The 15,420-nt window shown below is 39.0% G+C and overlaps 1 protein-coding gene across 1 annotated transcript in view; it reads left to right on the top strand.

Annotated features, from left to right (window-relative positions):
- Positions 1 to 15,208, top strand: part of FBXO36 (F-box protein 36) — an 83,478-nt gene extending 68,270 nt beyond the window's left edge. The window contains exon 4 of the mRNA XM_051983378.1: positions 13,954 to 15,208. Coding sequence (XP_051839338.1) covers positions 13,954 to 14,154 — 201 coding nt within the window. The 3' untranslated portion in view covers positions 14,155 to 15,208. The remainder of the gene's footprint in view (positions 1 to 13,953) is intronic.
- The last annotated feature ends 212 nt before the right edge of the window (positions 15,209 to 15,420 follow it).

Here is a 15,420-nt window from a genome sequence, read left to right as displayed (position 1 = left end):
ATAACGATATTTGTAAATCATTTAGGGAATCAGTCTAACACAAAGCTACCACTTTAAGGCAATCCATCCCCTCACGCCTGGACCCTTCTGTTAATCTCCCTTCCTGATGCCTCTCTCCATTTCAGTTCATTCCCCATTAAGCTATCAGTTATGTTTCTAAAAAGGGGATCTGATCATTATCTCTGTCTCTGTCTCTGTCTCTCTCTTTTTCTCTCTCTCTTTGTCTCTCTCTCTGTCTCTCTCTTTGTCTCTCTTCGTATGTCTCTGTTTCTCTCTACATATAACATATATGTATATAAAATAGATATGTTATTCACATATATATTATTTGCATCCATCCATCCATCCATATATATACATATGGGATAGTTAGATGGCACAGTGGATAGAGTGCTAGACTGGAGTTAGTCAAGAACCTGCACATAGTAGGTACATAATAAATGCTTTTTTTCTTCTCCCTTAATTAAGCTTGCAATCCTCTAAAACCCCAGATCTTTTTAGTCATGTGTTTCCCCCATCCTTTAATGGGGGAGTTTAATTATTTTTATTCCTCTTAAACTTAATTGGCCTAGCTTGAATCCCCTGTGGTAGCCCAGTGACATCATCGGAGCCTGATTCTGCCATCCAGTGCATTAGCCATCTCTTCCAGCTTTGGATCATCTGCTGATTTGGTGATCAAGCCTTCTCTGGTTTTTAGACAAGTCACTAATAAAAATATTCAAGCTTACTAATACAGCCACCAATTCCGGAATCATGTGGAGAAGAGAGCGGGACATTATGTCAAATCTGTAACTATATGTACCAGTTTCTTTCTAAAAAACAAAAAGTACCATAACACAGAATTATTATCAAAACTGTGCCATTAGCACAGCGTGTGTAGGGACAGTGTCCATTGAAAAATACCAAGCTCAGAAAGAACCCCATGTGCTCTTTGAAAGGGCAGCATAGTAACTATTCTTTTGTTCTTCAGGGGAAAAAAGCAGATGTCCTTTTCCAGATACAAATAATACAGAGCAGAAAGTAGGCATCCCCCAAATCAGGCATTCCTTGAAATAAAGCCCTAGGTCTTCTGATTCCTAAACTTGAGCTAAGCTTTCTTTAAAAAAAAAAAAAAAAATCAAGGTTTTGGTTCCATATTAGTTGGAATTCTTTCTTGTTTAGATACACGTTTAACTTGTATTTTTCCCCCTCAAGGAATATTTGTTAGGAGAGAAACAAAAGCATTTGATATTTCCATTTTATTTTGTGTCATTACTGAAAATGCCTTAGGAGCCAGATTTTAGTGGGACTGAGACAAATTTAGACCAGAGAAATGAACAAGAACTGACCACTCAAGTTTTAGATAGGGGAAATGATTCTTCAGAATTCAATCACTTGTTTGTTTTTCCAAGAGTAAATGGCAATTTTTTTCAGTTCTGACCAGAATCCCTCAGGGTTTTCCCCTCTCAGAAAAATTTTTTCCTTTTTGAATAAGCAAACTAGGACATCTTTTGCTTCATTTTCAGCCTATCTTAAATCACAGATAAAGTGAAACCTGGAAAAGAACCCAGCTTAAAAAAACCAAAGTCTCCTCATTCATTGCATTTGGGACCATGTCAGTTGTCCAGACCTATGTATTACCACTAGACTCAGATGACGTTGGAGGAAAAAAGGAGGCTGATGAACTTTGCACGGCCTTTCCTCACTTAAATCCAATTCACTTGCCTGTCAAGATGTCTTGACTTCCTGATGTCACTGATCCTCTTCAAGAAAGGATAAACAATAGCAACACAGAAGGATGCAACTAACTTCTATCTAGTCTTTTTGTGGCAGTGAGAAGTGAGCTAGCTGCTCAGGGGGCTCCGCCACAGACTTCAGAGTTAAAAGGGATTTCAGTGGCCATCTTACCATTCCATACCTAAATGCTCTCTCAACTATGAGGCCAAATCTAATCAAATGAAATTTTGGGAGGACAAGTATAAAATTTTACATTTGGGTTAGAAAACCAACTTTTTAAATAAAATTGTGTTTGACAAATGGGCCTTCAGCTACATAAGGAAGGGGTGCTCACCATTTCTACTTGGGGACAGCTTTCCTGGTTAGGGAAACCTACAAGTGTCCCTGTAGAGCACAAAGTCAACTGCCAGGAGCTGCCTCGTACTGGCCCCCTTTCTTTCTGGAAAAAGGGGAAGTCCTTCTGGGCCCTGCCTGCCTTCTCCAATGGGCTGCTTCAGTGGTGGGACTTGCCCTTCTGGTACCTTGGAGTGAGGAGGCAGAGATCATATCATGGGGCCTTGTTACAGGGGACAGGGGTAGCAGAGTCTCAAATTCAGTTTAAAGTGTGGCTCACTTGGAAGTTTAGCCAGGTATATAAGTTACTAGTAAAAACCATTCTAACAATGCTGAGGTAGCTGATAGTGCAGTGGATAGAGCACTGGGCCTGGAGTCGGAAAGAGCTGAGTTCAAATTGTTAGAAACACACTTTTGACACTGAAAATCAGATACTGAGGAAAATGTATTAAAGAAAGAATCCTCTTAACCTTTTTTCGATAGTTCCTCTTCAGGAAGAGGGACTCCAGAGTCCAGAAGCAGGAGGAGCTTTATATTTATTAGTTCCGTGCAGGGCTTCCCTTCAGAGACCAAATTGGTCCATTTATTCTGGGTTACAACCTTTCTGATATGCCCATTATATGTCTCCTCTAAATATGTATAAACATATTCCCCCTTCCTTGTCACATCCCATGTTCAAAAATAGTGGAAAACTCCTCCTACAGGATGTGTGAGTTAATATTCAATAGCCTATTAAGCAGATACAATAATGATTTGTTCAAGTCAGGTCATTGACCCCAACTAGTTTAAGCTGAATTAGCTATTTCTTAAATTTATAATTTTCTCAAAACCACAAGACTCTTTTTGATTGGCTGAATCCATCTGTACCTTTCTAGCCCCTCCAATTCTTTTTTGCTCAAGGCTTCTATTGATCACTTAATTGTTCTTTTTTTTTTTATTTTTTTTATTTATTTTTTTTTTTGTAAATTTTATTTTATTTAATAATAACTTTGCATTGACAGAATCCATGCCAGGATAATTTCTACACGACATTATCCCTTGCAATCACTTATGTTTTGTTTTTTCCCCTCCCTCCCTCCTCCCCCCCCCCCCCCAGGGTGGCAAGCAGTTCTATATATGCTAAACATGTTGCAGTATATCCTAGATACAATACATATTTGCAGAACCGAACAGTTCTCTTGTTGCACAGGGAGAATCGGATTCAGAAGGTAAAAATAACTCGGGAAGAAAATCAAAAATGCAAATAGTTCACATTCATTTCCCAGTATTCCTTCTTTGGGTGTAGCTGTTTCTGTCCATCATTTCTCCAATGAAACTCAGTTAAGTCTCTTTGTCAGAGAAATCCACTTCCATCAGAATACATCCTCATACAATATCGTTGTCGATCACTTAATTGTTCTGTGGAATCTTAACCTTCCCTAACCCCTCACAGTCTAAAATACTCTATCAGTGGTACCCGCTATCCTATATTACCTCAAACCTTACAGCATGCGGAAAACCCAACTTTTCAGCATTTCTCACAAAATATCATCTCAGACACTTACTAGCCATGTAATTCTGAGCAAGTCCCTTAATTTCTGCTTGCCTCAGTTTCCTCATCTGTAAAATGAGCTGGAGAAGATGACAGAAACTCCCACAGTATCTTTGCCAAGAAAACCCTCAGACCAGCAGTTAGTTGGACATGACTAAAATGATTAAACAATAATGAAATGATTACCTGATTCAGTTTGAAAGAATACTAGATATTATCTAGGCCACCTGAGGCATTCTACAGATGAAGAAACTGAGTCCTAGAGAAGTGATGATGGTAGAATAAGAAATATAACTTGTATTTGAACCCAAGTCTTGGAACTGCAAAGTCAGTGCTTTTTCCATTACACCAGGGAACTTGTCTTGAATCTTTTTAAAAAATCAAAATGAAATTAAAAAACAAAACAAAACTTTGAAAAAACAGCCTAGAAGGAAAAGTAGTAGGATTGGTCTTATTTACATTCCTGGAAAAGAAAATTCATTCAGATTAGATGTTGATAGTTTTATTTTTCATTTTTATTGACGTTTTTAGTTCGGGGTGTTTGTTTTCAGAGCCGTTTGGCAGGTCAGAGCCGAAAGGAACCTTGCAGATCCCCTGGGGTCCTGCACTCGATTTTCAGACGGCTGACCCTGACAAAAGCTTCGGCTAAGGTTCTGAGCCAAGAGCTGAAAGTCCCTTTTTCATTTGGACTCACCCTTTGGGCTCAGGAGGACACAGAAGGGGACCCTGAGGACCCTTGAAGGAAGAAAGCTTTTCCTTTACCGTTCTTTGGGAGTGAAATCTGTGGTTCCAAGTGTTAAATAAGCAAGAAGCCACCAGGGGGCGCCAAGCCCACCGCCAGCCAGCCGTGGGCTCGGTCTCACAGCAGCCCTCCGTGAGGGGCTACATTGTAGCTGCCGAGTCCGTCATCCCGGGGCCGGAAGGGATGGCCGGGCGTGGGAGGAGCCTCCAAGTCACGGCCCCACTTATCCTCTCACCTGTTTCTATGACAGTCTACGCGTTTTCAGGCTGTGATGTTCGGTCCCACTGATGTGGGGGTGAGGAAAAATAAGCTCATGGCCATTTTAGACAGCCTTGGAAATGTAGTCATCCTCAAGCTTGAGAAAATGGCTTATTAATGGAACTGATATCTTAGGCAATTTTTACTTCCATCAATACCCAGACACCCCAGAGAGCCTTGCGCTTCTCCCATTTTAGCAAACCTCTCCATCTGTGCTACAACTCGCATTTCTGTCTGAGGTTTTATTGGAGCTCCGTAGCAAAACAAATTCATTAACTTTCTGAGGTTTTCTCTCTGCTGCTTGTACTTAGGGCATGTTATAACTTGGTTGTAGAAACTGAGCCTCAGATCTCTACTGATTATGAAATAAGATGCTAACTTGTCTTTCCTGTCCATTCCTTCAGCAGATTTTTATTAAATGCTTGTGACACTCGGGAAGATTTATTTTACTAAGTTCAAATCTGGCCTCAGACACTAGCTAATGACCCAAAGGAAGTCTCTTAACCCTATTTGTCTCAAGTGCCTCACCTGTAAATGGGGAAGAAAATGTCAAAGCACTCCACTAAATGACCCAACAACAGCAATAATATATTCAAAGCCCTGTGCTAGATATTGAACAGAAGGCAAAGAAGAATATACAATCCCTACCCATAGGGTACATGGATTTATTTATAAATTCAGCAATATTTTTATACGTAGTTGGCATCCAGTAAATTACTTGCTGTGTGGAAGCTGGGTGGTCTGTCTCTTGTCCAGATAGCCATCTTGTTTGGAAGTCAGACAAATCAGATAGATGGCATTTTAGGTTAGCAGTAATGAGAAGCTACTGAAGGCATTTAAGCAGGCAAATGACATGGTCAGACTTATGCAGTCAGAATTTTATTTTGACAATTGATATGAAGGATTAAGTTTGTGAAAGGAGACATATTAACATTATGCCTCCTTATGAAAAGAAAGAAGACAGTATGGATAAAAGAAAGAAATCAATTTCCTATTAACCAAATGTTCCACAAAGTTTTATTCCGATGCCTTTTCATAGTATACAGATAACCCTGAATTCTCAAAGGCAAGTGCCAGAGGATGTTAGATTCTGGCAGATTCATCCATGCTGATAAGGCTTTGGATGTGGTCTAAGAAACAGACCAAGACTGATTTCTGAGAACCAACCAGCTAAATGTGGAGAGGCTCACTGCCAATAGCTTGAGCACTTGAGATGGTTTCATTGGCCTTAGTATCTATGAAACAGGAAAAAAATTTATAAAATGACCATGAGTCCTGTGTAAGAGTTCTCTCTCTTTGCAGTGATATAAGTGGTAAGATGGCAGGAAAGGGGAAGACAGGTGCCAAGAATCATGCCATTTTTAGACCATCTATAAACTTTCATTTGGCCATTTCTAAACTTGAAATTCTTGTCCAATGAGTAACAAGTGGCTACATTGCCAGAGAAGCTGAATCATATTAATCTTGACATTCTTCCTTTAAGTGAAACCAGAAGAAAGAAGTTGCTACTAAATAGAAGGGGGGAAGGCTGACTTACTGAATAGTGGAGAGGCAAAAAAAGAAAAGAAAAAAAAAAGGAATTTGTTACATTCTATCACATTCTCAAAGGCAGCAAGAAGCATGATTTTGTGTGATATTTGATCATTATGTATTACAATACTAAGATGAGGAGTATTGATAAAAAGACTACTCTGTATAATCACCGTTTTTTGTACCAACGTCAATTGTTAAGAATGAAAAGGAAGAAAAATTATATGAAGAACTCAAGACCCTCTAAATTAAATCAATATACACTAAGACACTTGTTGATTTCATTGATAAAACAGAGAAAGGTGAGGATAGAGAGAAAGAGATGGGAAAGGGGAGCCAAAAAAAGTGTAGATTAGCAGAAAATTCACATCTAGGAAAATAATTGGTAGTCACTGGATATGGTGAATATCAAATAACATTCTTAAATAACTAATATATGATATATTTTAACAGTCACAATGAGATTTTATCTGGTCAGAAGGTCTTGAGACTTGAACTATGGTGCTTGTTTAGGAAATGCTTTATTAATTGTCTCTCCCCTTTTTAAATTTAGATTTAGAAATTTAAATTAAATTTCTAATAATTGGCTATCTGTGTACGGTCAGACCATTGACTAGTCAGAACTATGATTAAAATTAGAAAGCAAGCAAGAAGGAATAATAAGCATAAAAATACAATGTGCAGTTGAAATCATTCTATCCAGAACACATAATTAGCCTTGAAAAACTGGAAATAAATAACAGAAATGGTATTTGATATCAATTATAATAATTTTATACAGAAGTCCAAGCAATCTAAATTTCCATAACAAAGAGACCAAAAGAACCCAGAAGTGTCTTAGTAAATTTTTTTCTGACAGCTGCCAGACAAAGAGGAGACAGCCAAAGGCAACACCAGATATGTAGTAGCTTGTCTGTAAAATCTCATAAAGAAGGAGGGTGGACACTTACTACTACCTCAGAATTGTCACCTGTAAAATATAAACACCAGAAGGTAAAATCAATTTAAACCAAGCCTGGCAAAATATATACTTAAGCAAAAGCATCCTCAGGGTGTTTAAGGATTAAGTGGAAGAACAAAAAGGAAATGGAAGAGATTTGCAAAATTTATTATAACAAACTGTCTTCTCCATCATAGCCAGTGGAGGCACCACAATACTTGAATGCGAACCAGTTTCTGATGTGCTAAAAGGAAAAGTAGAAATAGCACTAAAGAGAACAAAAATTAGTAAAACAGCTGAATTGAACAGTCTAGACAGAGGAGGAGCCATCCACACAGTTGTGAGGACACTGAAAGATCAGTAAACGGGGAAAATAACCAGAGGTGTAGAGAAAATCTTGGGTCTTAAGCTTTGAAAAAAAGATAACCAAGATCATTAGTAATTGCCAAGCACCATATGTCTACTCTTCCATCAACACAAGAATTTAATGAGAGTCATCCATACAGGTGGTTTGAGAGTATCCTCATAAGTGATATTTAATAGCAGACAACAACTTTAACAGTTTACCACTGCTTGTGGTTATTGCGGTGGTGGTGGTTATGATTGAAACAGAATTTAAATCTCTATTATACTTCTTGTTGATCATGAAAATATTTATTTTGGCAGAGCAAAATGCTGCTCCAAATTATCTTTTCCATAAGGTGTCTCCCATCCATGCATCAAAATCATTCAAGATTCCTTGTAAGTCAAGACCATAGAAACGACTCTGTTTAACAGCCCTCAGATCATAGACATCAGATGAGGCATAAAACGGGGAGATGTGCTCACAAAAAATGGTGGGGAAGATTCAGCATAGAGTCCATGGTGAAGAAGTCCATGTGGCTAGTGGGGTCCTTCAGACACTCTATGATGTTGTTTTGATCACATCAAGCTCCAGACCTATGAAAAGCCTCTTTTTTTTATTTTTTAATAATTTTTTATTGATAGATCGTATGCCAGGGTAATTTTTTACAGCATTATCCCTTGCATTCACTTCTGTTCCGATTTTCCCCCTCCCTCCCTCCACCCCTTCCCCCAGATGGCAAGCAGTCCTTTCCATGTTGAATAGGTTACAGTATATCCTAGATACAATATATGTTTGCAGAACCGAACAGTTTTCTTGTTGTACAGGGAGAATTGAATTCAGAAGGTAGAAATAACCCGGGAAGAAAAACAAAAATGCAAGCAGTTTATATTCATTTCCCAGTGTTCTTTCTTTGGGTATAGCTGCTTCTGTCCATCTTTGATCAGTTAAAGCTCTCTTTATCGAAGAGATCCACTTCCATCAGAATACATCCTCAAACAGTATCTTTATTGAGGTATATAATGATCTCCTGGTTCTGCTCCTTTCACTTAGCATCAGTTCTATGAAAAGCCTCTTAAAGGAAATCTTAATCATTTAAAGGAATTTGCTTTAGTGGCTGCATCTATGAGACTGTGATTATCACCAGTGATTATCACCACTATTACCTTGTTGATCATTCTAACACTTCCTAAAAGCAAAGGTTAATAGCATTTCAAGAAGCTTTAGAAATGTGCATCTTTTTAGTCTATTGATACAAACTGGATCTTCCTTTCCCATATCAGGGGCTGAAAGAGATAGTCTTCTAGATTAAAATAATTCCATTTTTCATCCTGCTCCATGGAAAGAATAGAGAATTTGTAGAAAGATCCTGATTTGACTTTACCTCATTCTTCCTTTGTAGCAATCAGTCTGAGACATGAGTCAAACCTAGAGGAGCTAAGAAAGTTAGGGGAAGCTAAACAGGCAATGCTTTTCAGGGATTGGTTTGAAGTGACTTCTTAGGACATCAATTTGTATTTTCAGGGGTCCTCAAACTACGGCCTGTGGGCCAGATGCGGCAGCTGAGGACGTTTATCCCCCTCACCCAGGGCTATGAAGTTTCTTTATTTAAAGACCCACAAAACAAAGTTTTAGTTTTTACTATAGTCCGGCCCTCCAACAATCTGAGGGACAGTGAACTGGCCCCCTATTTAAAAAGTTTGAGGACCCCTGTATGCATCAGGAGGGGAGAAAGAGCGGAATACCAGAGAACACATAATAACTGAAAGTAAATTTCCCCAAATTCAGCAAAATAGTAATATGGAACAAGAATAGAATTTACTATGAAACTTATCAATGATATTGTTATAACCACATGCAGATTTCCATTTAAAAGCTCTCACACTTCAAGATCTGAGAAAGCTGCGTGACTTTGGGAACATACTTGACGTCTTTGGGACACAGTTTCCTTATCTAAAAAATGATTTCCTATCTATAAAATGAGGTAGGTCCCTTCCAGCTCCAACACTGTAGTCCTAGAATTCTATGAGACATTCATCCCTTCCCAAAGCAGTGGACAGCAGTGCTCCATGTGGCATGGAGCTTCTGAGACAACCATATCCAAACCAGTGCCTGGCACAATGCACTTTGTATATTATGGAATCACAGAAGGTGTTCCATAGGATCACAGATTTACAAGTGGAAGGGACCACTGAAGAAGGCTCCTGTAGTCTTGCAGATGAGCAAAGTGAGGTCCAGATAAATTAGCTAAAGGTGGGATTTGACCTCAACTTCTCTGATTTCAAAAACAGTGATCTGTTCATTATCCTGAACTACCTAATTAGGAGGTAGAAGGGACCTTAGAGGGTGTCATATCCAACCCAAGTCAGCCCGTTTCTTCTACAGATTCCCCAAAAGTCATCCTACAACCTCAGGTCATTGCCAACAAAAGGGGAACACATTAGTGTCAGAGGCAGCATATTTCACTTTGGGATAGGACTAATTTATTGGGAATTGATTTCTTTCTTTTGAGTCTTTCTCCCTCTTTACTTATTGTTCCTAGATTTTTCCTTTGGGCCAAATAGGGAAAATTTAATCTCTCTTTAAGATACCCAAGACTTAAAATGCAAATTAAGACAATTTACTACAAATCTCTTAGATTGGCTGAAATGACAGGAAAAGATAATGGTGAGTGCTGGAGGGGATGTGGGAAAACTGGGACAATAATGCATTGTTGGTGGAGCTGTGAACTGATCCAACCATTCTGGAGAGCAATATGGAACTGTGCTCAAAAAGTTATCAAACTGTGCATCCCTTTGATCCAGCAGAGTGTCTGCAAGGTTTATATCCTAAAGAGATCATAAAGGAAGGAAAAGGGCCCATGTGCAAAAAATGTTTGTAGCAGCCCTTTTTGGAGTGGCAAGGAAATGGAAACTGATTGGATGTCCATCAATTGGATGGCTGAAATCAAATGGCTGAATAAATTATGGTATATGAATGTTATAGAATATTATTGTTCTGTAAGAAATGACCAACAGGATGATTTCAGAGAGACCTTGGAGAGTCTTACATGAACTGAGCAGAATCAAGAAAACACTGTACACAGTAACAGCAAGATTATATAATGATCAATTCTGATGGATGTGGCTCTTTTCAATAATGAAGTGATTCAGGCCATTTCCAATAGACTCGTGATGGAGAGAGCTGTACCCTCTGCTTCTCTTAGTACAGTTCAGAAGTCTTAGCCTTGTTGTTTATTTATTTTTGCCTGTTACATTGTTGATCATGGAGTAGTTATGACATAAGTTCTAATTCTGCCTCAGACATTTACTAGCTTTTTGATTCTGGCCACATCATTCTAACCTCTCTTAGCTTGTAAAATAGGGATAATAATATGTACAGCACTTGCCTCAAAGACTTTTTATGAGACTCAAATGAGATGATGTATATTTGCAAGTCATCATATAAATATCACTAGGATTCTTTTGTTAACTCTGTAAGCTCATAATAATCTTGTAGTTACCTGAGATTCCCCATAACTTTTTACATAGAAATTGTTATAAGACAATGTTCAGTTCTATTCCTTAGGGAAAAGTATATATATATATTTTGAACTCAAATGTGGAACTCTAGATTTTTAAAATTAAATTTCATTTTTATTAGGTATGTCATTCTAGCCTGTCAGGTTCTTTTTAGATTTTGCTCTTAGTTAGATTCAATGTTAATTTATCTGTTTCCACTTTGTGTCATCTGCAGATTTTATAAGCATAAAAAAATTGAATTGGTTATTGTTTCTTCTAAGGCATAGATAAAAATGTTGAATAGTACAAGGGATTGGCCCTGAAGCATCCTTCTAGAACCCTCCCTCCAAGTTGATATTGACCTATTCGTTAGTGAACTATTTATTGTTTTGCTCCTCTTCGAGAATGAAGGATGAGAACCAGATTGTTTAATTATCAGCCATATCTGAATTCATCTAATTGTGCTAGCATCTATTCCATCTGTCCCTATTTTATCCACAATATCCATAATGAGAGATTTTGTCAAGTGCTTTGCTGAAACCCAGATATACAAGTAGTTCCAGTAGCCTTCTGATCTGCCAAAAGGAAATGAATTTAGCATGGCAAATCCTCCTCCTGATGAAGTCAAGCTGCCTTTTAGTGATGATTGCTTCCCTTTTCTCAGTGCTCAGAAACCATTCCTGGAAAAATATCTTCTCAGATAAGAGTCCAAACTCAAAGCCAAGCTTACAGGCTCATTCGTAGCCCCAAATTCTATTCTTTTCCTTGTTTTGAAAATCAGGACAATTTTTGCCTTCCTCCAGTTTTAAGTCATCCATCCAAAATCTTTCAAAGCTACCAAGAGTGGCTCAGCAATTACATCCTATGGAGTAGTCTGTCCAGGCCCGGGGAATTGATCACCAGATTCTGTTGGTTCATTTCTATACTTGCCTTGGGAGTCTGGTCCCTGAAAACAACAACAACAACAACAACAACAACAACAACAACATCTTTGTCTTCTTCCTAGTCCCTTGGAACAGGAAAGATAAACAAAATAAAGGGTGACTACCCTAGCCTTTTCATTGTTCACTATCAGCATCCCACCCCTCCTTGAGCATCATACTGATTTCTCTGTCTAACTCTTCTCTCCTTATTGCTCTCCCCTCTCAAGGAAGTCCTCAGATCCAGGGGTTTTTGTTGTCTGTAGCACGGCTCTTCAGTCTTAGCCTATTCTGGGCTTTAGACATTATAGGACCATGCTATTCTTTTGTATACGCCTTATTTGCTTGCCCCACTTTCACGTTAGATGAATAGATTAATTGGCAGAGGACAAAGAGTGAGACTGGTCAGAGATGGGGGACCAATATAAAGACAAGGAGATGAGTATACTGCTAGTGGAGCTGGGAAGTGGTCCAAACATTTTGGATGCCACTTTGGGAATAGGCAAGAAACTGACCTTCGCTGTCCACACCCTACTACCCTCCACTTCTGGGGATGTGTTCCTAATAAGCCAAAAACAGAAATAAAGATGAAATATGGAGGAAGATGTGTGTGTGTGTGTGTGTGTGTGTGTGTAGTAATAATGGCAGTAGGAAGAGGAGGAGGAAGAGGAGCAGGAGAAATAGTACTAGTGGTAGTAGCAGTAATAAGAGAGGGACTAGTAGTAATAGTAGAAATAGGAGCAGTAGTAGGAGTAGTAGTAATAATAGTAGTAGTAGGAATAATAGTAATAAGAGCAGTAATAGTTGTAAGGATAATAGTAGTAGGAGTAGAAATAGGAGTAGTAGTAGGAGTAGCAGTAATGATAGGAGTAGTAATAGTAATAGGTGCAATAGTAGTACTGGTAGTAATAGCACTAATAGGAATAGTAGCAACAGTAATAGTAGTAGGAGCTGTAGTAGTAATAGCAACAGCAGCAAAGAACTGGTTAAAAAATTAAGTGTCTATTGATTGGGGAATGAAAGTAAAAACTACAACTATGGATACAATGACGTTTTATGCTGCTTCTAAGAAGCAAGGGATTTGTGAGAACTATATGGGGCTAAATAAAAAAGAAAATTGAACTCTGGGTAATTTAAAAACCAGTGAAGGTCCCAGAAAACATAATGAAACTGAGCACTTTACCAGGCTGATAAGCTTTTGTCTGTAGTCCATCTGACCTTTACAACAACTCCTTGAAGAGCAGTGCTTAACAGATGAGGAAAATAAGCTTCTGAACCCTGATGGGAGTGAATTGTCTGTGATCATACAGCTACTAAGGGGCAAAAGCAGGATTTGAATCCAGGTCTCTCAGCTCCTCTCCTTCAGATTCAGCCTTCTACCATGTTACATTGCTCGTCAGGTAGAGACTTTAAAAGAAGTTTAATAATCTCGACTGTTTTGTTCCTTTCCAGGTGAGATGTTTTTGAAAAATTATTTACTAGCTGGCCAGTCAGAAAGCATTTATTAAGCACCTGCTATATAGGTGTTATAGTTGTTGAGGTACTGTGTTGAGTGTTGAGGATACAAAGAAAGGTAAAAGTCTATGATCTTGAAGTTCTCCTTTGAGGGGGAGTCAACATGCAAACAATTCTGTATAAACCAGTGGTAGCCAAGAAAAATAAGAAGATAAAGAGTAGAGGAAAGTATTGAACGCGGAGTGTGCTTTGCTGCATACAGGTATGCTGTGTTCTTGCAGCCTATGGATGCCAGTAGAAGGGTGGTATGATTGACAGCAGAAGAAGACTTGTTGGCAGGATTGGTGACCTCTGAGCCCTGATGACCTTTTTGTTGTCCCCATTTATCAGGCCCCCAATTTGCAGTTATTCCTCCTTTCTGGTTTCCTAATCTATAAAATGGGATTAAGTGGTTCTCAACTCTTCAAGTGATACATAAATATCAGCACTGTTTCCGCGGGGGTCCTGCCTTGCTTCCTGCATTAACTCCCCCTTGCCCATGGCTGACGTTGATTCACGCATTCGATTATTCTGCACTTAGTCAGTAGGCTTAAGGGATGGGAGCCAGGGCCAGGGATGGAGAGCAGGACAAGGGCCTATGTATGGGTCCGGAGCATAATCCCGTCTCTCCGTTTCCCACCAATAGCTCTGCACCTCTGACAAGCTGTGGGAGCAGATTGTGGCCTTGACATGCGACACGGTCACCCAGGACATGAAGGCCCTGGCCAAAGACATCGGCTGGAGACAGCTGTACTTTACCAACAAGCTCCAGCTTCAGCGGCAGATCCGAAAGAGGCGGCAAAAACATGACGGCGATGACAAACAGGAAATGCCACTAGAGATCTAGGCATTCCTGGGGCCCGGCCCCTCCACTTCTCCCCCCATCTCCCCACTGACAGAAGTCTCAGTTTGACTGGGGGTTTCATCATCGTTTCATTCTTTGGGACATTCTTGATTTGAGAACACCGTGCTAGAATTTCTTACTCCTTTACTGATCAGAGAAATTATTAAGAAGATATTGAGTTTACAAACAGAAACCAAATCAAAATCCATTAGGTGCTACCCAGAAATATCAGGAGTCAGTCAGACTGTGGAATCATGACCCTAATTACACAGTAAACCATCAGCCATCCCCATTCCTTTTTCAGCTCATGGCATAAAGTCCCTGAGATGAATCTTTCCCTTAACAAAAAGTGGTTCTAGTAAGCATGAGTGGGTAATTCCTAGGATGAGCCTTTTAAAAATGATTCATAAAATGACTTTTGGTATCATGGGGAGGGACATTGGCCATTTTGAATATTTTTTTCTTCCTCTAATGTTGTCAAACAGCATACTGAAAATGGAAGCTAAAATAAACATTGTGGGGCCTCTGCTTTCCTCTTCCCCTCCCCCACCCCATTCCCAACCCCAGTGCTGCTTCTGTACATCTCTATTCAGCATGCTGATAGCTCCACACGTGGGACTCTGAGCTGTTATGTCCATGCACGAGAAGTACGAGTTACATTCTTGTGCCATTTTGGATGGTGTAAAGTCACCCTGATGGTCACCTTGAGTAAAAATGAGTATGTAAGGGAAGGAAAGAGGAATAATTTTTCAAAATAACTATACACCAGTTTTGAGCAGGAGACAGGACAAAGGGTGACCTGCCTTTGGACCAAAAAATAACATAAATGTACTGTGTAATCATTCAAACGATTCAAACTATCACCATGGAATTGTAGATACAGACTAAATCAACTGTCCATCTGAAATGTTAACAGCAGAAGGTTTCATTTGTAACATTTCCTCTTTAAAACATCAATGTGAGGTATTCTCATGCTTAATAATGATGCACTAAAATCACTCTGAAAACACAAAATCAAGAAATCTGGTTTTTAAATACATTTCAGTTTTCTTCCTTATTAATGATTTGTGGTGCTTTATTTTAACAATAATAAACTTTCTTTTCAGAGAGTACATTTGAAGACATCATGCTTCCAATGATTTGCAATCCCTTTTATTTACGCTTATTGGCGTAAAACTAAGCCTTAAAATTATATAGATATGTGTGTGTGATTCTGTCTGAGAAATCCTACAGCTGCTACCTTCAGGAATTATTATAATACAAGGCTGA

The sequence above is a fragment of the Antechinus flavipes genome, chromosome 3, assembly GCF_016432865.1.
Source record: "Antechinus flavipes isolate AdamAnt ecotype Samford, QLD, Australia chromosome 3, AdamAnt_v2, whole genome shotgun sequence".
NCBI classification, from domain to species: domain Eukaryota; kingdom Metazoa; phylum Chordata; class Mammalia; order Dasyuromorphia; family Dasyuridae; genus Antechinus; species Antechinus flavipes.
The sequence above is the reverse complement of the archived record's forward strand: the minus strand, read 5'-3'. Positions and strand labels throughout refer to the sequence as shown.